The following is a 26,635-nucleotide window of genomic DNA, read 5'->3' on the forward strand; positions in this document are numbered from 1 at the left end:
CTGGAGTTGATCACTGGCCGAGTCTTTGCCATTTTGGCGATTCTTCTATCCATTCGAATGGTCATTTTCTGTTTTCTTCCACATCTTTCGGCTTTGCTTGCATTTTTAAGGCATTTGAGATCATTTTCTGCACTTATTATATGTTTTCCCCTCTCCAATCAACTTTTTAATCAAAGTACTCTGTTCTTCTGAACAATGTCTGGAACAACCCATTTTACTCAGATTTTCAGAGAGAAATGCACTATAACCAGCATGCACAACATTTGCTCCTTCCTTCCTTAAATAAGGGCCGTAATTGATACCAGTTTTTTCACAGAATAAATGACCTCACTAATTGAACTCCTCGTTACACAATGTGCATTTGTTCTAGGTCTGCGTAACCTGTATAAATGCTCCCTGGGTATCATAATAAATGCCTATATATACAAATCCCTCCCGATTCCTGTACCCCAACCCTCAGGCCATTCCCAAACAAACAGCAGATTTCCCAGACTGAACACAGAAGACACTGGGAATATCATGCTTTGAAAGCACACAGCAGCCAAACCAGTAGGAGTAGAAAACTGAGAAACAAAAAAAATTATTTTCAAGCTATTTTTCCTTCTGCAAATTTAATACAAGATTTGCCAACCCCCAAAACACAAGTTTCTTACACTTCCAACTGAAAAGGCCATTATTCTTGCTACAATCTCTAGTACAAACAGACAGAACTTTGTTCATTTAAATATCCTTTTATGACACAATTTCACATACATCAAATAATAATGAAACAATAATTGTGCTTTGTTAAAAGAAAAAGGCAAGGGCAGGTGAGGATGGAGCAGAGCAATATAAAGAGGGGATGTACCAGTTCATTCGAGAGCGCAGTCAGTTCTTAAATGCTCCGGCTTTACTTGCTTTATTGATAAAGTTCTTCAGAAGGTCACTGTCCATCTCAGCAAAGGCGTCCGTCTGGGTCACCACTGTCATGTGGTTTACACAAAATCTGAAGCAATATTCTTCTAGATCCTGGAAACAAAGTTCTGGTTACATGTAAATTAAACATTAAAACCATGGCACCACAATGCAATATGTACATGTGCAATATGTATCATAAAATAGCATTTGGATTTTAATTCTTAAGGTGACAGGTCCCCTTTAAGTGATCCAATTATTAGCTTAGATGCAGAACTACTGGATCAGCCTGATTTGTCCATCACATGACAAAATTAAGCAAGAAAGTCACTCATTTGGCAACCTCAGCTAAGCTGATGTGACCATTCCCAATACACACTGATTTTACTCATATTTTGCCTATATTGTAGGTGAAATATTTCTATTAGTTTTGGTATTGAATATTTCTTGCAATTTGTTTCTCCAGACACAGGAGCATATTATTTGAATTAAGAGGATGAGCACTCTGGCCCCCGGGGCCCTGCACAAGCCCCTCACTCTGAGCAAAGAGGAAGAAACAGGCAGAACCAGAGGAACCTGGAAAAGCATGAGCTGCATGTGAGCTACTGTCCTTTATAGGTGGTAAACTTGTCCCTAATACAAATAAAATACACTCTGTTCATGCCATTAGGTAGCTGTTATCAAATATTAAAGAAAAACTATACCCCAAAATGAATATATGAGCAACAGAGAGTTTATATCAAATTAAGTGGCATATTAAAGAATCTTACTAAACTGGAATATACTGTATATTTAAGTAAATATTGCCCTTTTACATCTCTTGCCTTGAGCCACCATTTTGTGACTCTATCTGTGCTGCCTCAGAGATCACCTGACCAGAAATACTACAACTCTAACTGTAACAGGAAGAAGTGAGGAAGCAAAAGACACAACTCTGTCTGTTAATTGGCTCATGTGACCTTACATGTATGGTTTGTTTGTCTGTACCGTGAATCCTACGATCCCAGGGGGCGGCACTTATTTTTTTAAATGGCAGTTTTCTATTTATGATTACCCAATGGCACATACTACTAAAAAATGTATATTATTATGAAAATGGTTTATTTACATGAAGCAGGGTTTTACACATGAGCTGTTTTATGTAATATCTTTTTATATAGAACTACATTATTCAGGGGGGTATAGTTTACCTTTAATAAATGTTTAAAATTATGTTAATATATATATAGATATGAGGTTTAATTTCATTGTGAATACTATTCTGTGTAAGAATGTATATAGGTTTATACCTGAGCATCATACTTAACTGCAGCCGAGAGCAGCACAACTGCATTCTCCTCACAGATCCCTTGTTTGATAGTTTGCTGGCACAGTTGCTTGAGTCTGTTTTCTCTGTATATCGTCGCAAGCTCCAGTAGACCTGCACACAGAAACATGATGAGAAGTTAGCAAGTGTGCTTGTGTGTGTATATGTAGCCCGATTCATTCATACAGACACAGTGTTCTTATTGAGCTGATGTTTGAGGTCTTTATCAAGAAAACCCACCCCATATTAATCCCCCAAGTGTGTATAAAGATGCCAGTAGATAAATATTAATGCAAAAACACTTTACATGTAGCAATATGGCTTAACTGAGGGAAAATGCAACAGGGCTGGGATTGAATTTAAATCATTTCCACACTTCAATTTCTAAAGAGTCATACAAGATGCAGAAAAAAACTTTTTTTTTCCAGGCAAAACCTTCCCAAAGTATCAGGATACAAAATACAACTCTCTGTTAATTGAAATGACCATTGTACCATGTAAAGGAAACATACCTGGACCCTACAGTAACTCCCAACATTACATGGATGTGTCTAATTTGAATAAATGCCCAAAATCCTTCATTTTGGACCCAGAGGTGATCTCCACAGAGATAATCACTTTGTATACACACAATGGGGGTCAGTTATCAACACTGGGAAAATTTGTACCTCGGTAGTAACCCATGGCAACCAATCAGATGTTTACTTTCACTGTTCTACTTGCAGCTAACCAAAAAAAGCTAATCACTGATTGGTTGCTATGAGTTCCTGCCCAGGTGCAAATTTGCCCAGTGTTTATAAAAGAGCCCTAATATCTTTAGGTACTAGACAGCACTTTAAACTGCAAGCTGGATAGGAAAGAATAAGAGTAGGCAGATTAGGAAAGACCCAGTAAGAATAAACCAGCCTATAATGCTAAAATATAGAACAAAACGACCCCATTAGTACATATAGTGCAATGTTTATCTGTCACTCCGGCAACTAGTATAAATGGAAGGCTTCTGTCATATTTTTTCAGGGCTGACAATCACCAGTTCCTAGCACTGATTACCCACCGTTACAGTCATTAGTTCTGAGCCACTTTTAACTTGTTAGGGGTTTCCATATTTCTGCTTACCAATAGCATCCTCAGGAGAGATACTGATGTTATCTGTGTACAAGAACTCCAGGAAGGCACGGTATACTGGGTAGGAAAACTGATTCATTTCAATGATTTCTTCTTCACTTTCGTGGAGTAAGGAACGGAAATGCTCACACCTTCAGCAGATCAAATAAAACATTTACAGATAAATCAGGTAAATCTGCCGACCACAATACAATTCCAATGCAATGTTGGCCACACACTGGCCCAAGGGTCCGAGCACCCTTTAGAAGTGTGGCCAATACACTCAGCCCATTATTGGTCAGCCCACTGCTCCATTTTGATTGCGTGAATGGGGTTCACGCTCACTAGGATGGGACAGACCATCGACACGAAGGCTGCAGTTGGGTTGTAATTTAAGGAAAGTTATTGTGGGTTTATGCGTGGAAGGCATAACAATCTGTAAATACTGAGACTGTGGTTCATGTTTATGAAGCACTTCATTAAACTGGATATTGCTGCCACGGTGCAATAGATTTGGGGAATGTAAACATGAGCATTGGAGAATATAGCGTGCATATCAGTTGAAATAAATAATTAATACGGAGTCAGGTGAAGCTTCTTGGAATGCATTTGGGATACAAAAATAAAGGTGCATATGACTTAGATTGAGCTTTGTATATGTAAGGCCTTTCTAACTGTTTATAGGGGAAATTCAGATCCAGTTGCTTTTGAACCGAATCTTCAGAGACTTCTATGAAAAAGTACAGATAAATCTAGTGTGTTTTCAACATACTGTTAAGACAATTTCAAATACCTGTGTTCTATACACACTATTGCTTTAATGTAATTTAATGTCCGTTAAGTTGTGTTTAAATCAGACACGGGCAACCTGCAATCTTCTAGATATTCAGCTAAAACTCTCACAGCTGAAAGCTCATTATCATCTCAAGGTCAGCACCAGTTCTGGTGAGAAATTGTGTAAGGTGATGGTATTTATAGCACACAGCCTGGAGCCCTCCATTGCCTGAAAAAAAATGACTGGAAAAAACTGGATCACAGTCGGCGGGTCACCATATGATGGTATTTTTAGTAGTACCATTTTGACCTCGTGTAAGACAAAACTCAGTAAAGGAAAACCTTTAGTAATAGTCAGGCAATTTATTCATACATAATACAACATAACAGTTTTGTCTGGGTAAGCTGTTGGAGTAACACACAGAATGTCACCCAAGGACTTACCAAAGACACACCTCTTGGTCCAGGCATTATATAGCTTTCAGAAGGCATTTACAGTAATTGTGACAAAGGGTTCACGGAAATACCATACATAGTCTGACTCCTCCTTGTACAATTAATGTCTAAATGATTTACTTAGTCTTACATGTTATCAAAGGAATGTTGTAACATACTGTGCCTAGCTCCAACGGTCCACAACCTCGCAATCAGCTATTGGCTAACCAAGGCCATTGTGGTATTTCCAGTAATTTGAGCAGCACTTCAGCTAAAAGGGGCCCCACCAGACAGGCTGGCGTTATGCTGACACTCTGGAATTTAAGTAACAGAGTGATGATCTTTTGTTTGTATGGTCTAGTATAAGCTATATGAGTGACCATTGTCCACAGTAGACCATTAGCCCTTTTAGTCCATCCTGCCTTGGGCCCTATAGCGTTATGGCGCCATAGAGGGCGGGGGTGACAAATATCAACCCTCTGACACTAGCCATTCGTCCGTCTTAGGATTTAGACCGTTCCAGATATATATTATATAAACAAAGGGTAAGGCCACACGGGGAGATTTTGTCGCCAGAGGACAAAATCTCCCCGAATCTCCTCGTGTGGACTAGCCCTAAACGTGCACATGGAGGGGTGAGGTGGAGAATACAAAAAAGGCATGCTGCATATATTTAAATACTGAAAGCCGTCAAGACATTAGAACACAGGATCATCTGGATCATACAGCTTGTAATGGAGCTTCAATTTGTACAAATCAAAAAAAAAATTATAATCAATATGAAAAATCTATTCTAGGGTATTCAATAGACTCTGGAATTAGCCTGGGCAGCACTTATTACTCCAGGGATTTATAACTCAACTATCGCCATGTATGGCCACCCAGATAGTGGTCTATAAAAATAACAGCTGAAAGAGGGTCCAGAAATGCTCACGACTGTCTCCTTCTCTGATTTACCTGATCTGTAGAAGAACTTTATGCACATATATGTACTTTTCATCGACTAAAAACTTCAGGTCTGCCGTATTGGGGTTGTCAAATTCTCTCTTAAGTGACTCTGCGACTGTAAGGTGGTCATCTGGCTCTGCAAGAAATCAAAATATCTGTAAAGTCCAATGTAACCCCTGCATTATCATTTTCATTATATAGTTATATAAGTCCGTCTTCAGCATCCAAGGCACCAGAACATAAGGAAACTTCTCCAAGGCCACAAGGATCTGAAACAGGAATTACAACAAGGAACCAAGTCCCCTGACCACCAAGTCACCAAATAAAATAATCGTTTCACAAGTTTATTAGGTTTATCTAAAAGAGGTTTCTTGTACACATTGCAAGAGTTGTCATTACAAATTGTGCCTTAATGTTAATATTTATATTGCAACAATAATAAAAGTGGAATCGCACAGCACATTTCTTGGAGCTCTTTTACATATTTCAGATTAGAAATTTAATGTGGTGCTTTTATGCCCTCTATTGAGCAAAGGCGGGACGCGCGAAACAGAGAACTTCCTTAAGGTCAGATCGTACTTGAGATGTAAATTTTTGACAGCACTTTATGCAGTTTAATGGTCTTAAATGGGGAGGGAAAATCATCACTGCCAGTTATCAGACCACTAAAAGAATGTTTTTACAAAATATTCTGCTATTGAACTCAGGATGAAGGTGTATTTCATAGTGGTGGCTTGGTACTAAATAACAGATTTTTTTGGAAATGTTTGCTCACAGTTACATATACAAATCCATATGTCAAATAACACTTCTATCAGTCTATCCCACTGTAGCTCCGTTCCAATTGCAAAAATTACTGTTTGCACAAAAGCTTATCAAAAGGCTATCAAACCTTACAGGCTTCTTGTGTTATGAAAATCCCTCACTTCACAGAAATACTGTTTTTTTCCCAGCTGGATAAGAAGTATTAGCATCTCACTGTGATACAGCTGTACTTTGCTTGCTGAGCACTGGGAAGCTACAAGGAACCAACACTGAACTCTTTCTGTGCATCAGATCCATACATGACAGGCAGAGGCTGTACTGCACTTAAAAACATATAAACAGTTATAAGGAGATGTAATTTAGAATAAAGGCTTAGTGAACCATGAATAAAAAAAATATATATATATAAATATCATAAAGCTGCAATACATGAGCCCTCATAATTATGTTTGAGTCAATGTCTTGAGCCACTCCAATATGACCTTGGCCTTGTGTTTGGGATCACTGCCCTGTTGGAAGATGAATGTAGCCCAAGCTTTAAATAAAACTGTAAAAGGCTATCTCGCAATATTACCTTTTATTTTCCATTTATGTTTCTTTCAGATTCACCCCATAAAAAAAATCCCTGGCAATTTCATACCAAAAATAGTAGGGATGTAAACTACTTGAGGTAGGAAGGGATCGGCCACACTCACTGTGATTGCTTCCCTAGCTATATACTCAATTTTTCATTTCAGGTGTGTATAAATAACAAATACATAGGGTGTGGATCTCTGCAGGAAATAGCATTAGTCCTTAAAATCAATCATGCTAGATATCATTGTAGATATTATATAGATATAGACAAAACTGCCTAAAAACAACGCTTGTCAATTCCTCTTACCTACAGACAGAAGGCGCCACATTATGGCTGGAGTTGAGAAGCAGGCAAACACATCATCCGTGCAGGAGAAGTGAGTGAGATGCGGAGTAATGACAGACTGGCCACGGCACTGGCCCCACATGTAAACTTGACCGCTCTGGGACTTAGCAGCAGAAGTGTGTGAAGAGTGACAGGCTGCAATCTCGACTATTCTGCTCAAAGTACAAATATAAAAATATACACAGAAGAAAAAAAAATGATTCTTTGTACTGAGATCATTACAAAACGGTCATTTGATGAAATATGAAAATATAAAGTTCGATTTTGGTCAAGATAATGTTAAATAGCATTTTCCTGAATTTCAAATCTATAAAGCTCCAATAATTATTTCATCCTTTTATTTGAATACAAACAGCAAAACGTTTATAGCAAATACTTCTGTTTCTGCATTTGCCTAATTCCTACTAGCAGATTCTCCCCTGTTTTGGCCATGCTAGAATCTCCCCTGTTTTGGCCATGCTAGAATCTCCCCTGTTTTGGCTATGCTAGTTTCCTCTTCCCAGCAGCTAAAATAAAAGCAGAGCCTTGATACCAGCTACTCATAATAGGCGTTCATTGTGCCAGAGTTACCCACTTACCATTGAAACTGTGCCAAATAAAATCAATAACTCAGCCTAATTCAAGAGAAATAGTTGAACAAATATCCAACAAAAATAAAGCTGCCTGATGAAGGGGGCATGGAAATGCCACACACAATGTGCATGTATTGTGTGTTTTGGTTACTACTGTAAGGGGTGCCAGGCACGAGGGTGAGCTGGTGCATAATTTGTTGTAATAATGCATGGAAAATCATCTGGAAAAGCCCATCAGCCTTATAGTCATAGTAGATTTGTTGGGTCTTCATTTCTTACATACAAGGAAGCAAGTGGTTGTTTCAATATTCTAACAAATGAAGCATTCTGTGGCTCATTCATTGCCACGAAGTGGTAAAATAAGCCCAGAGCTACTTCTATAAATTTGCCATCCACATCTGCAATTGTGTCTATACGTGCTCTTTCTATAGTAACATACAGGGATTTCCTAAAGGTGTTCTGTCTTGTACCATCATAACTTTACCCAAATTCTCTTTGTGATGCTGCATGTTATGCAATGCCCACATGGACATGTTTTTTTAACATAAAACAATTTAGCACTAAATAAAACTAGTTTTTAGTTTCTGTGTCTGAAATAAACATATCCCAGAAACAGGCCCAGATTTATGGAAAGGTCACAAAGGCCCGGGCCCAGGGCGGCATAATTTTAGGGGCGGCATGTCACCCAGCAATAGGTTCAGAAGCACTGGGGTGCTCTGGATCCAACGATATAAGACTTTGTGAGTGCATATGAAGGGGGAATGGGGTGACAAGTGGTCCCTCCCTATGTATAAATCCGGCTGTGCACAGAAAACAACATTTCTCTCTAGAATTTGCTACCACATAATGTAGGAGAATTTGTGAAGGTTTCAGCAGCTGAACGCAAGGCACTGCTAAATGGTTGTGAAATGTTTTCTTACAAGTACATTACTACAGAACACCTACTTGTGAATTCTGGTTTCAAAGACTATGTAAACTGCTTAACAAGTACCAGTGTTTGTGGTTACACTGTCAGACATGGGGAATGAAGCATGTGGCAACTCTGAAGTTTGGTTGCCATCCAGTTGTTATCTCTTCAGTGCTTCCCCTCAAATGCAAGAATGATTAAAAATCTAGCCAGCCAACTAATGTATACTCTGTAATGTGTCTGCATATATTTATGGAACACTTAATTGGAGCCGGCCGCTGCTCCATTATCTACATACAAACGGAATCCGAAGCCGAGATTGACTGAAAGATTGAGTCATTTTTTTTTTAAAAGGGAAATATATGCTAACTGTGGAAACAAATAAGCTCTATTTATAAGACAATAAAAGTTTTGTTTTACATTAAAAGGGAAAGAAAAATCTTATGGAAAATGAAAAAAGTAAATAAGGAAAGAAAAAAAAATCTCCCGAAAAAATTGTGTGATTTAGCCTAATAAAAAGATTCAAAATTAAGATTAGGAGATCCGCCTAAAAGGGAAAATAACTAATTGTATTAAAGGAACAGTTCAGTGTGAAAATAAAAACTGGGTAAATAAATAGGCTGTGCAAAATAAAAAATGTATCTAATATAGTTAGTTAGCCAAAAATGTGATGTATAAAGGCTGGAGTGATTGGACGTCTAACATAATAGCCAGAATCCAACTTCCTGCTTTTCAGCTCTATAACTCTGAGTTAGTCAGCGACTTGAGGGGGGGGGCACATGGTACATTTCTGTTCAGTGAGTTTGCAATTGATCCTCAGCATTCAGCTCAAATACATTTCCATTTTTATGACAATTAAAATAGCTCATTATAAAGCATAAGCCACTTCTCCCCATGATCACTTCCCCTGTAACATTTCAAATATAATTATACCCTGTTATTGTTCAGTATGTAGGGCATCTGCGTTCAATAAGTAGCGAAAAAATTCAGTGTACCACAATGCTATACAATAAAAGAGAACAACTAATTATCTTGGTTTTCAAGGACAGTGTCTACCAGTTACAAAAATGTGGATTAATCTATTTTAAAGGAACAGTTCAGTGTAAATTGTGTAAATAGATAGGCTGTGCAAAACAAAAAATGTTTCCAATATATTTAGTTTAGCAAAAATGTAATGTATAAAGGCTGGAGTGACTGGATGTCTAACATAACAAAACAGAACCCAAATTCCACCTTTGCAGTTCTCTAACTCTGAGTTAGTCAGCGACTTGAGGGGGGGGGCACATGGTACATTTCTGTTCAGTGAGTTTGCAATTGATCCTCAGCATTCAGCTCAGCTTCAAAAGCAACAGATATGACCCATGTGCCCCCCCCTCAAGTCACTGATTGGTTACTGCCTGGTAACCAGGGTAACCAGTTAGTGGAAACCCAGAGAGCTGAAAAGCAGGAAGTAGTGTTGTGACTGATATGTTATACATCAAATCACTCCAGCCTTTATACATTACATTTTTGGCTAACTAACTATATTAGAAATATTTTTTATTTTGCACAGCCTATCCATTTACACTGAACAATTCATTTAAGCAAATGTGAAAAATGTACCCTATAGGTTATGATTATGTATCAACAGTGGTTACTCTGTAAAACGAATGCACAATTGTGGAGTGTTAGACCTGAATAGTATCCATGTGTTGAAATTGCTTAACTAGAATATAACCTCCTTTGAATGGGGTCAAAAGTCAACGGACTTTTTTTCTCTATTGCAATTTAAACTATTGATGTTGTTAAAAATGAATGTATAATAGAGGGTTTACTCTGAAATAAAAGGGTGTTATTAAATAGATGTGTTACCTTTCCTTGTCCACAATGACTTGCACAGGATAAGACTGGTTACTTTTATTCCCTGTGCCTAGCTGGCCATAGGAGTTGGCTCCCCAAGCATACATGACCCCTTCATCTGTTAATGCCAATGTATGAGCATAGCCACACACAACCTAAATGTTAAAAAAAAAAATATTAAAAAAAGGTACAATTGCAAATATCTTTTAAATATTATATATATATATATTTTTTTTAAAGTAATAGGAAGACCTACCTGTTCCACACGAATGCCTTGTAGTGCTGCAATTCGACACGGTGTTGGCTGGTTGCCACTGCTACCTAAACCTAGCTGGCCATTTCCATTGTACCCCCATGCATACACCTTAAAAATCAAACAAAAATGTATTTGCATTTTGTTATGAGATTATCTGCAACAAAATGAATATCGATGTGCAGCAGGAATCAGTCAGATATGGGTCATGAAAGTCTATGTAATATTCCTTCTGGTAGGAAAATGCTTAAAGGAACAGTAACATCAAAAATAAATGTTTTTTTAAAACTTCAGTTTTATTTGCAATATTTGAAAAGAGAAATAGTCATGCAATGACATTTATGACAACATAGGGATATGATTTCTCCCACGCAGGTGACATCCCAATATGAATAATACAATTGCAGATAAAATCAACCTCAAACAGATAAACATGTCAGCTACCAGATAAAAATAAATGTTTTAAAGTAGTAAAACACTACAATTGTTTATATAAATAAGCTGCTGTGTAGCAATGGGGGCAGCCATTCAAAGGAGAAAGGTTCAGGTTACACAGCAGATAAACTCTGTAGAATATAATGGTGTTATCTGTTATCCACTATTTAACCTGTGCCATATAACCTTTTTTCAGCTTCCACCATTGCTACACAGCAGCTTATTTATATGAACTATAGTAGTGTTTCTGAAGCAAACACATCAGTTTTACCATTGCAGGACCAAAGTAAATTATATTTTCATTACTTTAAAACACTTTAATATTTTGTTGTTACTGTTCCTTTAAGAGTTTTTAAGTGTAATAAAACCTGACTACATAAATGTAATATACAACATACTTTGTGATGGTTTTTTAATTCAGTACCTCTCCGTTGTCTACTACAGCCATTGAGCTCATCTGACCACACGCAATACCAATCACAGTTTTATTCTGTAAACAACTGGTCACTTTCCTAGGAATAGGCTGATTGGCTGTAGAACCTGAACCGACTTGCCCAGAGTTGTTGTATCCCCATGCATAGACCTGCCAAAAAGATAAAGTAAAATTTAGACTAGATAAGATTATTATGTATTTTTACAGCTCCAACATACAACCAAGAACTTAACAGAGATCATACTTCATTCAAAAAAAAAAAAATGAACACTTTCAGGAAAAAGTGAAATCACAGAATTACACACAAGTGGTGTGAATTACTTGAGGTTATATACTGCACTAGAAGAAAAAGTATATAGATTTATGGGGCTGATTTAGTAAACCAAGCGGAAAAAGTACAACTTGTCTGGGTTTTATTATGCAAAAAAACTGTTCCGTGGACGAAAATACTCCAGCTAAAACCTGGAAGTCAATGGCAGATGTCCCTTTTACAACTGGAAGATCTTTATTTGATTTCTTTCGTAAGAGGTTTTTGGGTGTTTTTAACACTGGCTTTTGTACAAAAATAAATCAGAGTTATTGTGCTCCAAGTTGAAAAAGTCGCGGTTTTCACAACTTTTCCAGTTTGTGCTTTTTCAGTTCAAATTGAATTAATTCCATGACATTTGTGGGTTTTATAGAAAATGAGTTTAGTGGTGCTTTCAAAAATCTCTAAAACTCCTGCTGATAAATAGGCCTCCACGTTACCTGCAGAATGATTTTCCTTGCAAATCTAACTATATGTTCTATATAAGCTAGCTACTGACCTACAGTCTTACTCCTAAAGGGAACATCATTTCTAGTATTGCTTTATATTACCGATAACACAAATCATTATGTAATAATATTCTTACCTCACCATCGCATGTTAATACCATTGAATGATGTGATCCACAGGCCACACTGTGAGCCTTCTTGTTTATTAAGTTAGTGGAAACTTGGCACGGACTTAGGGCTTGGTTGGTTGAGCCATTTCCCAGCTGGCTATAAGCATTATGACCCCAGCTATACACTTCTCCATCTGAGCAAAATATAAATGATGCACAATGATTAAATACTGTATACGTTTGTCATGCTTACCACTTCTACTCCATGTAAAATCCTGCAAAGTCTGAAATTTCCTCTTAAGTGCAAATGTTGCCCCTGTAGGTCTTTATAAAAATTGATTGTTTAAATAGCCCATATGCAAAAATACCTTTATGTGAATAGAGGCTTTTAATGAAAAATATACTTTTCGTCTTGTATGTGCCACTGGAAAATCACAAAGAGAAAAACTACAATTTTACATAGTTTTGATCCCAAAAATGGGCCCAGAACTTCCCATCTCTTCATAAGGAAGCCATTGAAGATGTACTTGAACAAATACCAGACAACAATATATGTGTCAGAGATCATTATATCCACAGTAAATTTCTGAAGAGAGAGTGCCTGCCTATACAGTGGTTGCCTATCGGTAACCCTGGTTTGTGAGTATTAACTTGTTTACTCTACCATTACTCCTTGTAAAAACATATTACACTATTGGGGCTCTTGGTGTTCCTTTTTGTCTTCATTTTATACAATTTCTGAAGAGAGTTTATTTGGCTCCACACAGGCTGGCATGGCAAGGTTACCCTGATGTCTGACTTAAATGTAAACTGGATGGTGGCACTTATCTCCATGTGTTCTGGGAGCGCCAGAAAATCCAGCAAGACTGGATCACAATACTAATGTATATTAATACCTCTCTTGGACTGCCAAATATTTGGACTCCTGCTACATTTCGACGTACTTACAATGTGCTCCACTAACAGAGTGTGTGTGCAACAACTTTTACACTAGGCTAAAAAGTCTATTCTGTTGATTTGGAAAGCCCCAGAGCCACCCAGTGGCGGAACTACCGCAGGGGGTGCAATTGTGCCAGGGCCCGCACCGCCTCAGGGCCCCCCGGCAGCTCACGCACCGCTGATTCCGGGCAGAAAATAGCGGGGGCTGCTGCATGTTACATTATTGGAGCCACCTACATAACCTACATTTGGTTTTTGGATAAAACTGATAGATGACACTCTCCCAAGACATAAATGTGGCGTAGGGATGCCCGGATACGTTTGGGAAAGTATGGGACCAATGGCAGGAAGGCCCACAAACGGGTACTGCAGTCTTATACAGGCACAACATTGTCTACCAAATAATACACAGTCAAGCATGTTTATTCATATGAAGAAAATGCCCATCACTGCCTTCCTTTTCTCTTCTTCTCCTCCTTCTGCTTTCTACCTATTTCTACTAAGTGTTTGAATTGAAAAAGCAATAAAACTTACAAAACAAAATCAACTCATAGATCTGTACCACAGTTTACCTAGGCATAATCAACACAGCCCCCAATTAGGGCCCCCCTAAAGTGAAAGTGCAAAAATTGTTGAAACCTTCTGAGCAGCCAGAGGTTATGCTTGTAAAAACCAACTAGAGGCAAAAGGACTGAAAAGAAGACAGGTTTTATATGAAGGGCCTAGTACCTGAATTTGTCATTCTTTCATTGTCTTGAAGGTCATTCATGGCGGTTATACAGAAGACACCTGTCACCTGTTATAATGATTCGTTATTATCAAATGCCTGGCTATATGGTTTCTCCCTATTTATAAACATCAAACTGTTTGAATGGGTCACGTAGCTTAATTAATGTAAGTAATGTAAGTAATGTAGGTTAGTATATCCACCATACTTGTTGCATTAAGTACATACCAGACGTTACAATGACAACATGTGGCCCACTTCCATAACTCAGGCTGACTATCCTCTTCCCTGAAAGCATATCTATACGTCGTGGTTCAATTATACTTTGCGCATCACCAGTCCCTAAACAGCCGCTGCTGTTAGTACCCATCACAAATACCTAAAATTATAAGGTAAATAATAAAAAAAAACAAGTTTTCACTGTGGTTATAGCAGCAAAAGGAAGTGGCATGTAGCAGAGAACACTGTAAGAGACAACAAACTGGGTCTTTTTTTAACATCCCCCCTCACATGAACAGCCTTTCTATTTACGATCAGAATATGCATAACTGTTTGTATACCTTACAATGTGGTAGAAAAATAGAGCATAAACTACAGACCGTGAAGGTAAGAATTTTCCCTTCACTGGAATGCATTAAATAAGAAAATGAAGTATAAAGCAACTAGCATCAGAATTGTCTAGACGGCAGGTTGTGGTTAAAGATGTAACACCTTTAAGTTAATATTTAGTATGTTATAGAATTGCCAATTCTAAGCAACTTTTCAATTGGTCTTCGCTATTTATTTTTTATAGTTTTTTTATTATTTGCCTTCTTCCAACTTTCAAATGTGGGTCACTAACTAAAAACAAATGCTCTGTAAGGCTACACATTTATTGTTATTGTCACTCATCTTTCTATTCAGCCCCTCTTCTATTGATATTTCAGTCTCTTATTCAAATCAATGCATGGTTGCTAGGGTAATTTAGACCCTAGCAACCAGATTGCCAACATTGAAAACTGGAGAGCTGCTGAATAAAACGCTAAATAACTCAAAAGAGGCAAATGATAAAAAATGAAGGCCAATTGCAGATTGTCTCAGAATATCACTCTCTATGTCATACTTAATGTTAATTTAAAGGTGAACAACTCTTTTATTATGATCAGAGATGGAGTAGTCAAAAGACTAAACCCCAGACAATATTGTTCACAGGGTTTCTGTGATTAAAACAAAAAGTATTTACAGCGACAGCCCTATTCATTAAACTCATGTTGAACAAGGGGTATACTACAACTTTAACAGTGGTAGACAAATCATTCATTAATTACTGCTCTAATCTTTTGAACCTTGCAAATATATGCAATAAAGATTCTATAAATGCCAACTGCACAATTTCAATATTATATTTTTACAAAAAAACAAAAACTTTCTAATCCCTTTTACATAGCATAAAAGAAACCATAATAAAGTTCATGATGCAAAGCTTTGCAGGATAAAATACAAAATGATTCTATATGTAAGATATTTTACCTCATCATTTTTTGTAATATACAAAACCTCATTTCCAGCCCCAAAAACACAGGCTTGTTGAATAAACTTCAGGACTTCCTGCGGGCAAAGGGCAAAGATTGGCCATTTTCCAACATCCACCATTTTCCCTGAACACAAATAAGCAAGATATCAAACCTGTAGCTTTGCAAACAGTTCAGTGTAAAATCAGATTCAAAACATTTTTCTCAAGAAATTGCTACAAGACAATCAGTGAAGAAAGTTAATCCCAGAAGAATGAATAAACAGGTCAGTCCTGCTGGCCAACTCACTGATCACTAAGCAACTGTTCAAATATGTACCTGTCCTGATACACATAACTAGTCTAACTTTTTACAAGTATGTTCAGAGATATGGCTGAATTATCTATGAGACATTTTATGTTTTGGTCTCTATAACTGGCTAAAATAAAAAAAATAGCACCAGGTCTACTAAACCATAAGCAATTAACACTTAATGATCTTGTGTTTCCAAGCAAATAGCTGATTGGTTATGGGTGGGTTACTAGACCAGGTACAAACGTTGCAAATATTATTACATACATCTAAAAATACATACTAAATAAATACTAATAAATACCTAGGTAGCATTTTCTTGCATGCTGTTTGAGGCTACTGTGATGGTGATAGATTCTAGTTTGAGTGGATGGCTTAGAGGGAAGTGTACGGAATTTTGAATTAAATAGATTTAGAAAACAAATGATTACATAATTTATAACAGATAAAATGTATTTAGTCATTGTTCCTAAAGCCGAATGGCAGAGATGGGTTTTTTTAAGGATTACCTGTGCATAGGAAATAGTTTTAGTTGTGCACCATCAAACTGTCCTAGGAGTGAGTTGTCAGTTTAGCTGTAGACCAGAACATATCCTTGGCAAAGGTCTGAAAAACAGAAACATTGTAAGGTAGAGCATGGAAGCATTTATAAAAACATTCATTATTTCATATTCAGAACAGTTTGTACTTTGTATACACAGCATACAGAAGCAGCTCTGTAAAAAGTTACTAAAGGATATTTGTATCCAGTTGACATGAGTGCTTTTCTTGGAATAAATGTACAATGTACTTATTTACTCACCGATGTGGTGCATGGGCAGAGCACATTTTTAAACAAGTATGCGCTATCAAAAATTACTTGCAATCTGCCATACATGACAAAATAATTGGCCAGTTTGGTAAAAACTGCACTACATGCACTGTATGGTCAGTGGTCAAACATTAGTCTATCCACGGGTCTGTCTATTAACCCTTAATACCTGCAAACACACTCATAACAATTACGATCTTTCTTGAAAAAGATCTTTCCAAGAAAGATCGTTCGTTTCAATACACATGTGTAGAGCTCAATCATCAGATATATGGGTAGAAACAATGGAATTCTACCTGTATCTGACGATTCAGCACGAACAGTGACCGATGTTTGGGTCCATCCAGCCCGATCAACGAGCCAACCGATATCCAAGTCTTCTGCCGATATCAGTCAGCAATTTGCTCACCATTATGCACCGAATATCGTCCAAAAATTAGTTTTGTATGATATCTGTGCGTCTATGGCCACCTTGAGTCAGATTATCCTTACAAGTGAGTGTGTGCTATTACACAGCAACTAACTCACTCTAACAGTCACACTGGACACAAGGAGACAAGAGGAACAACATGAGGCTGCAAATGCAGCCAACCAACACTGCTTCAGTACCCGAAAAACATGCACATGGACAAAACACTTGCCTTGTACTCTTATATGATCATGGCACTGCCTGATGATGTCTAATAGCCTTGTTTTTTATGAAAGCAAATCAGTTTAAAATGTGTTAAAAAAAAAAAACCTTGCAGCACAGTGTCTGGGGTTTCTGAGCTTGTTTTTCACATACATCTGGATTTTGTTTGATTGACATACACCTTATTTTTTATTGTAGGGGGTATATTATTTCCTACATCTTAAAGGAACAGTTTAGTGTAAAAATAAAAACTGGGTAAATAGATAGGCTGTGCAAAATAAATGTTTATTTAGTTAGAAAAGCCATAAAGGCTGGAGTGACTGGATGTCTAACATAACAGAACACTCCCTCCTGCTTTGCAGCTCTCTAACTCTGAGTTAGTCAGTGACTTAAAGGGGGGGGGCAGATGGGACATAACTGCTAGGTGAGTTTGCAATTGACCCTTAGCATTCAGCTCAGATGCAGAAGCAACAGCTATGACCAATGCCCCCCCCCCTCAAGTCACTGATTGGTTACTGCCAGAAGTTGTGTTCTGGCTTTTATGTTACACATCCAGTCACTCCAGCCTTTATATTTTTAGATTGAATAAATCCTTTGAATGCAAAACTTGCCAACATCTGTTAAACTGCATTTTCAGTACCCTAAGAGTAAGGAAAAAGAACTGGCTAGCAAACTGTCAGCCAAATACACAAACCATGCATATTCAACTTTATCATATTTATACATAATACTAATTAAAATTATTAACCTGTGTGGAGTCGAAATTACTTGCAAACCCTGTTCAAAAACCAAAACATGGATCCAAAAGCATTTCAGGCTTTAAAAGCTATCAGACCAGAAGGAAAAAAAATATTACCTTTCCTTTAACCCTGGTTTGATGTCATAATGATTGCACTGAGCTATTATCCAACATTACTTGAGCAGTGCTTGACAGCCATTTCCTTCTGTCCACAGTTATCTGCAAAATATATTTTAAAGTGGTTATCAAAACTAAATTCAAAGAAATGTATTTACCAGAAATAATAAAAAGTTGTGAGACTCACACAGCTGCCAGTCCCTGCCATTAAGGTATAAGTAAACCTTTAACATAACATCAGACCAGCCCTCTTTCTCCTAACAACTTTCTTGACTACTTGGTCAGAAACTGACCAGCAGGTGGTGCTGCTGTAACAAAATTATTTATATTAACAGTACATATATCCTTTAATGTCTTTGAATTAACAAAATAATGAATGTAAATAACAAAAGTGCTTAGCATAATACTCTCATCAATTTTACATTTACTTATTTTAAAGAATTACTTTAACAAGGCGAGGGGGTCGGCCCACAATGGCCGAACAGTAACCGTATTTCATGACCTTAGCCACTACTAGCTCATGATCTATAGTTAAAACCACTATCAGCATACAATACAAAAAGTTCCCAATACAAAATACTGAGAACTGACTGAGTAAAGTTATGGCACACTCTTGAGGTTACTGACTCCACAATTAAGGGCTCTAAAAGAAGACACCGAACTGTAAACAATGGTTTTGGTGTGGGACTCATGACAAATGTGACAGAATGCTGTCACAGCAACCTAAGATATAAAGCACTGCAGTATTTTTTTTTAAAAAGAGAAAAAAGGTGCTGCAGAAATACAGTAGCCTATCCAAGCACCAAATAGAATAAAAAAAAAGTTCTCTCCCATTCCCCCCTGCAACAGGTACTGGTTATTATGGAAGATTTGTTAAGAATGAACAAATATTGTTTTAAAAATTTCACTCTGTGCCAACTATGAAGTACTGTCCTATAATATCTGTTGAATTTCTTCAAACCTATCTAAAAATGCATATTTTTCATTGCTTAGAATACAGACACTCTCAATTTCTTCTGTAAAGCTGCTTTGCTATAAGTTCCTGTTCGGGTCATTCAGGCTGTAGTTTATTTATACTCTGAAACTGGAAAGGGTGTATACACCCGCACCCTGCCTTGGCATTTCCACTGTTATCGTTCAGCATTTCCCTTATCTTTTTTTTTTTTATGTTCACAGATGTGCAGTTTGTGGTTTCACTTTGGATTAGAAAGGATTCAGAATGCTGCCTGCGGTTGTCATTTTTGACTCTTCCCTTTCCATCTGTAATTATAACAACAATAACGCTACCAATACAGCTCAGGGCAGCATTGTCCCAATTCTATATCCACTGTCATCTATGTATTTCTTGCTGCTACTTACCTCTGGCATTCCATCACTGATTTACTCTGAAAAGGAAAGCTATATATGCTTTAATTTTCTGTGCCTTTGGTCCTAAGCATAAAGTAATAACAGAGTGTGCACATGAACTGAAAAAGCTTTATAGACCCACAGGACTGCCCAGCACAAACTTCATTATAGGTTACATTTAGCCACCTATACTCTCAACAAATACAATCATTAACACTTCCCAATAATTTGGGGAAGCAATAGACATTGGCAAAATAAATACATGCTGAAAAAACATGCTTTGTAACAGGACATGTTATAATGTTGTCCAAGTTAAACTCAGATATGCAATCAAATTTGCAAGTCAGCCAAGCTAGTGCAACTGATAATAGTCGCTGCTTGCCTGACCAAAAAGTAGAGTTTCTAAAATACAAAATGCAGAGCCAACAGGTTTCGAAAAGAGTGTGGGAAAATAGCCAGTGGAATGGCTGGGAGGAACTAGTTAAGACTTTCAGGGAAATGTTTATGAAAGTAGATGATTTTTCAAAGGCACTTTTTTCTTGAGATACATACAGTATAATTAACAGCACGTTCAGTTTTCTGATCTCTTATCTGCTGTATATTACTATTTTTAAGATAGCATTTGTTCTGTAAAATTCCCCCATATGTAATCACAAAGCAGTGCCAAGCAGATCCAGCTTCTTTTCATAAGTTAAAAGGCTTCTCCAAAGAGAACCGTCTGTAAGAATGCTTCCATTGTTCTTAGCAAGCCTATGTATTCATCAGCACAACCCAGGGGGAGAACATGCTTTTGCCTTTTACTTCTTCTCTTTTTCATTTAGAACACTACAGTTGGCAAGCATAATAATAGTCCGAATAATTTCAGCTAGTGCTATCCCCTTGGGCTGGCATATTGGTTGTGCAGAATTCCTGAAGGCCTAAGGAAGGAGACTGCATCAGCCACATACAACCTAAAAGAAGAATCTGCTGTGCCTAGCTTTTCACAGGTACCAGCTGAAAATTCTGACTGCAAGACACACACCTTAAGGGCTGAACTACCTTCTTCTGGAGCACCTTTTTTAGATCGGACGCTCTGAGAGCAAGCACATGCGACAAGACGGATGCGCCGAATATAATGTGAGTAATAGAAATGTTACACCTACAAACTGCATGCACCCGACATGACACAACTGTCGGATAAAAACGCAACGGTGTTCGCATCGGTCTCGTCACATGTGCTTCCTCTCAGCGCGTCGAATTTGAAGAATGAGCACCGTGTAGAGTTGTTCTGCACTTTGTGGGTCACTAACTACCTATAGACAAATACAAGAGGCCTTCTGCACTCAAGCCATTATCATTATATTAAGGACATTGAAACATTTTGTGCATGCTGCTACTAAAAATGCCTTACCCTCTAAACAAAACAGGGATTGTTTGTCCATATATTGCAATATATTTAAGATGGCCAACTACGTCAAAGTCATGCCTGGTGTGGCCAGTCCTACATTCAACTTGCATCTGATTCATTAAGAATTCTATTGCTTCATTATACATTTTATAAAGGGAATAAGTTTTCCCTGCAACTTACTAGCTGCTTTCAAAGTAAAACTCCCAAACTTGGCTGCCCTTTTATTAGACACCAGTGGGATCACCTGACTATAGCTGGGAAGGGTGGGAGCTACAACATGGAGCTGGTCACTGCTCCTGTATAAACTATAACAAATAAGGGAAAAATGTGCTCACCACTAATTTTTAAAAACATAAAGCAGGGGTGCAATGAGGCTGTGACCACAAAAATCACATAGACAAATACATGAGGTCCTCTGCACTCAAAAAAAAAGCCGGCGCTAATCACACGCGGCGATTCATTTTCCGAAGTCGCCCCTCGTGAGGCAACTTCAGAAAACGAACCGCCGCGTGTGATTAGCGCCTACGTTTTTTCATTTTAGCTGGCGCAGAGTGAGGGAAGGCGTTTGGGGAGATTGGTCGCCGCAAAGATGAGGCGATTAGTCGCCAGGCGACCATATCTCACCAAAACGCCCAGTGTGGCCTTACCCTAAAGGGTAAGGCATTTTTAGTAGGTTAAGGCACAATGTCCTAAATATATTGATAATGGGTTGAGTGCAGAGGACTCTTGTATTTGTCTATGTGAATTTTGTGGTCACACCCTCATTGCACCACTGCTTTATGTTTTTAAAAATTAGTTGTGAGCACAACTTTCGCTTGTTTGGTATAGAAATCTGTGAGTCCTGGCAAATGCCAGAGGCGCTGCTGTAAGATGCCATAGACTGTCACTATTTAGTGTGATTCTGGGGGACTGGTTGGGCCTCTGTGTACTTGAAATGCCCAGGCCTATTTTGACTCCCAGTCAGGACCTGCAAGTATTGTAAGGATTACAAAAAGTTTGAAGATTTAAAGGTGCAGTTCACCTTTAGTATGTTATAGAATGGCCAATTCTAAGCAATTCTTCAGCTGGTCTTCATTATTTATTTTACACAGTTTTCCAATTATTTCTTTATTCTTCTGACACGTTCTAGCTTTAAAATGGGGGTCGCTGACCCCATGTAAAGAACAAATTCTGTGTAAGGCTACAAATGGATTGTTATTGCTACTCTTGTTTCTATTCAGGCCCTCTCCTATTCATATTCCAGTCTCTTATTCAAATCAGTGCAGAAACTGCAAACTGGAGAGCTGCAGAATAAAAAAATTATAACAGATGAAAACCAATTGCAAATTGTCTGAGAATATCACCCTCTTCATCATACTACAAGTTAAGGCAAAAGTATAAAAGCCCTTTAATCAGTCAGCGCTCAGTATGTGCCAGTGAGAGGTTCATTGACAGATAAGGAAGTGATTGGGAACCACTTCCTGGCTAAGAACAAATGAAGACAGGTGCATAGCTGCCCTGGTCTGATCACGTGTACCACAGAGCGCGGGCTGAAGGGCGGGCGGAAGTGCAGACAGATGATTGGCTGATCTGTGTATAATTGTCAGACGAATGGACAGACTATTTGTTTGATTATTATGGATCACGCAGCCAAGTATAACACCGCGACAATACACGCCCGGTCAGGAATAATAGTTAATTCTCTTGCCCGACAGCAACCTAAGCATGTCATTGCCATTCAAATAAAATAATAATGGCTCAGCTGAAGCCCAATCCCTGCCGCCAGTCCATGAGACAGCCCCGCAGCGGAGTGACACATACCAGGCACGACAGACAGTGAATATGTTACAAAATGACGGCAATGGTGCCTTTTAATGGAAGCAATATCATACCGCCCAACAGTAGCGATTTTCTTAACACAGGTCCAAGTCCCGGATTGCAGTTTAAACGCCCTGCAGCGCCTTCGGTGTGTAGCCTCCACTGCTGCCGGACGGCTTCTCTCCAGACGTAACAAGTCTCATCTCGCGAGAACGCGCTGACGTCATACTTCCAGATGCGCGGTGAGGCACAAGGATGAAGTAAATCAGTGTCACCTAAAGATAAACTGACAGGGAAAGCCGCAGTCTGTCGGCAGGTTGTGGTTCTTGCCTCTCACAATTGTTCCCTTCTCAGCTGGCAGCGTCTAGTTGGGGCAAAAGAAAGTTTTTGTTTTTTTATCGTGGGGTTTACCATTCCTGCCCCCTTGAACCCAGAGCCTGCGCTCCGCTCCCAACTTGAGTCTCTACTTCCTACAGGTCAAGACTAGGGGGCACATTTACTTAGTTCTAACGAAGGAATAGAATAAAAAAACTTCGAATTTCGAATGATTTTTTTGGCTACTTCGACCATTGAATTGGCTACTTCGACTACAACTTTGAATCGAACGTTTCGAATTAAAAATCTTTCGACCATTTGATAGTCAAAGTACTGTCAAAGTACTGTCTCTTTAAAAAAAACTTTGACCCCTAATTCGACAAGTAAAACCTACCGAACCTCAATGTTAGCCTATGGGGAAGGTCAATTTTTTGGTTGAAGGAAAATTGTTCGATCGATAGATTAAAATCCTTCGAATTGTTCGATACAAAGGATTTAATCGTTCGATCGAACGATTTTTCCTTCGATCGTTCAAGCGAACGAATTGCGGTAAATCCTTCGACATCAAAGTCTAAGGATTTAACTTTGACAGTCGAATATCGAGGGTTAATTAACCCTCGATATTCAACCCTAAGTAAATGGAGTCAAAATAGGCCCAGGTATTACAAGGTAATTCCCCTACCGCACACCTGTAGTTCACCAATCCTGCAAGCTGGTGGTGCGTTCCTTCCGTTGACCCGGCAGGGTCCCTTAGCAACCAAAGTGTAAAAGAAACGGATCCGCACACACTCCGATTAATGCAGTCGGGGAATATCCCCTTTTATTCAGCCACCAAACATCAACTTTTCGGGGGGAACACCCACCCTTCATCAGGACACAATTATTTGTGCAGTCACCCATTAAACCCAACTTCCCACACCTTCTTTTCCCATCATGCAGTTTGCCACAAAAATTAACCCTTATGTGGGATACAGGAAATTCAACCTATATGTAACATACAATAAAGCAATCAATTTGGTAAGACAGGTTACAAAATGATCTTTTTCTATTTTAAAGTGCCCAAGTGCAATAATTATTATATATATAAAATATGGTATCAAAAACTTTTTTGAACAAATTTTTTAAAAAAATGGTATTACAAGCACAGAGAGGCCCAATCAGCTCCTGACAGCCCACTAAATAGTGACTTTCTATGGCATCTTATGACAGCCCCTCTGGCATTTGCCAGAACCCACACATTGCCAGTCCGGGCCTGACTCCCTATACTTTATTAGAAGTGTTTTTTCCTGCTTGTGCCAAGGAGAAAAGCTTTGTTCTTAGTGATTACCAGCTAGGGTTGCAACCTTTTCTTTAAAAAAATACCAGCCTTCCTATATATTTAACTTTTTTCCCTATTAATAACATTGGGATCAACCATCATTTTTACCAGCCAGTCCAATACAATACCGGCCAGGTGGCAAACGAATTACCAGCCATATTTGCCACCACAAGCAGGGCCGAGCCCACCAGTTGCCCTAGGCTAGAGTTCTGCAGCAGGTCAGTTACCCACAAAAAAAGCAGGTACCCTGCACAATGAGGGTAGGATTTTCAGGTGTGAGTATAGATGCGGGTTGCGGGTCTCATCTAAATTTCTTATCTTATGTTATATTGTCTATATATTAGTCCTGTTAAAATTGTACAAAACTTGTTTTTGTCCCTGCCCACTTTTGATGATGTCACTTCCGGTTTGCAGCAACATCGCTTCCTGTTTGATGGTGGTCAGCAGGTTGCGGATAAGTCAGTTGCGGGTCAGGTAGCAGGTCAAAGTGGATAAATATGCGGTTTTTGTCTTAGAAAATAGTTCCATGCAGGACTCTACCCTAGGAAGGAAGGGGAGTGTGACAGAGGGGGGAGGCAAGAACGGGCCGACATTATTGCCTTTTCTGCCCACCCCTAGTTCCAGCCCTGACCACAAGGATAAAACACTGGGTGAAAATAACTAAAGTAAACAAGTTTTTAGGCTCATTGTTTCTCCACAGTGGTATCAGAGGGTTCAAGTGTTTTATGTGAAAATTAGGACCATGTTTTCACATTGGGGCTTATTTAGGAGAATATAATCGGTGAAAAATACCATCAGTAATCTTGTTTTTTTGTTTTTTTTTCTACAATGGCATCAGAGGCTCCCTTTTTTTGTGAAAACAAGGGACAGATCATTTAGGAGAAGACACTGACAAAAAGAAAACTTTTACTCTTTTAATCTGGTCCTAAATAACATGGCCCCAAAAGGGGCATTGGTGAAGACTGTTGCTGGCTGTGACTTCTACTGGCGAGAATGTTAAAATGATTGCAGAATATCTTCATTATACATTCTGCAAAGTTACCCTGTAGCATGGCCTGATGCATCTCTTAAAACATCATCCCAGGTGTTTTATTTGTAGCCCACTCATGGTCTTAACTGCTGCCAATGTAGCTGCACCAATCTTAAAGGAATGTGGACTGACTGACTAATTTGCTTACATTTTTAAACACTGCATTACATTGACACCTTGATAATGCAATCCTGGTGTGGTGCATTTGCAATGTCTATCCCCATTGTTGCCATACATTTGGATACTGCTTTGTGTTGGCTCATTAGGGGATGCCCAATATTCATCTTATTTTCCTGAGTATAAACATTAACGTGTCCTGTTTCACTCTACACTGTTTACTTGAGCCCTGCACTTCAAGTATGTTTAGTGGTGGGGCCAGCTCTCCTATTATATAAAGAGCACTAATTGACTTCAGGGCCTGCATTTGCTATCTTGACTAGTCTTTAATGAAATTGAAGATTCAAAGATAACTCAAAGATAATTTGGTCCTAAACTTCTCCAGCTGAGACTGTTATCTTTTTCGTTGAGAAAAGACCCTGAATCTCTATGTTTAACTGCTGATCCCTGAGTTGTTCAGTTAAAATTTTCACTAAATTGGATCTACGAGGTACTTATAATTTGTATCAGGGAAGGTGAAGTGGAAAACCAACTTCAGAACCAGATACGAACACTTGGAATATCTTGTAATGCCCTTTGGCCTTTGTAATTCACCTGTTAAATTCCAATATTTCCTCAACAACATTTTTGAAACTTTCTTGACCGCTTTGCGATTATTTACTTGGACAAAATGTAAGTGTTAACTTTGTTGCTGGTGAAGCATCATAAGCACATGAGTAAGATTTTCACTCATCTTTGTACTTACAGCCAATTTGTAAACATTGAAAAATATCAGGCTAAGGTGAATTCTTGGGATCTTTAATCTCCCCTAATGGCATCTACATGGATCAATATTAGATTTTGGCTATGCTGGATTGGCCATTCTCTTCCAATTGCATTGCTGTCCCAGGGTCTGTTGGGCATGTGAACCACACATTTATTAAAGGAACAGTGTTTTAATGGAATGACAGTATTGTAATGGGTGTGTTTGCTTCAGAAAGACTACTATAGTTTATATAAACAAGCTGCTGTGTAGCTATGGGGACAGCCATTCAAGCACAGGACACACAGTAGATAACAGATAAGTTGTAAAGAACCCCATTGTATACTACAGATCTTATCTGTG

The 26,635-nt window shown here is 38.4% G+C and overlaps 1 protein-coding gene across 5 annotated transcripts; it reads right to left on the minus strand.

Moving 5' to 3' along the window:
• Nucleotides 1-715: 715 nt before the first annotated feature.
• rcbtb2.S (regulator of chromosome condensation (RCC1) and BTB (POZ) domain containing protein 2 S homeolog) lies at nt 716-22,975 on the minus strand. Of its 5 annotated transcripts, none has more exons than XM_018248050.2 (14): nt 22,825-22,975; nt 18,220-18,321; nt 16,431-16,527; nt 15,629-15,756; nt 14,348-14,498; nt 12,481-12,647; nt 11,579-11,737; nt 10,723-10,830; nt 10,479-10,621; nt 7,110-7,300; nt 5,471-5,597; nt 3,317-3,456; nt 2,202-2,314; nt 716-1,008 (listed from the first exon to the last, which is right to left on the minus strand). In XM_018248050.2, the coding sequence occupies exons 4-14, from the start codon at nt 15,749-15,751 to the stop codon at nt 868-870; spliced, it is 1,563 nt and encodes a 520-aa protein (XP_018103539.1). In that variant the 5' UTR covers nt 15,752-15,756; nt 16,431-16,527; nt 18,220-18,321; nt 22,825-22,975; the 3' UTR covers nt 716-867. The 5 variants fall into 5 exon arrangements, with proteins under 5 accessions (XP_018103539.1, NP_001080313.1, XP_018103538.1 ...); NM_001086844.1 differs by having other exon boundaries at nt 2,184-2,314; nt 22,825-22,916; XM_018248052.2 differs by having other exon boundaries at nt 865-1,022.
• Nucleotides 22,976-26,635: the final 3,660 nt, after the last annotated feature.

The sequence above is a fragment of the Xenopus laevis genome, chromosome 2S (assembly GCF_017654675.1).
Source record: "Xenopus laevis strain J_2021 chromosome 2S, Xenopus_laevis_v10.1, whole genome shotgun sequence".
Classification (NCBI taxonomy): Eukaryota; Metazoa; Chordata; class Amphibia; order Anura; family Pipidae; genus Xenopus; species Xenopus laevis.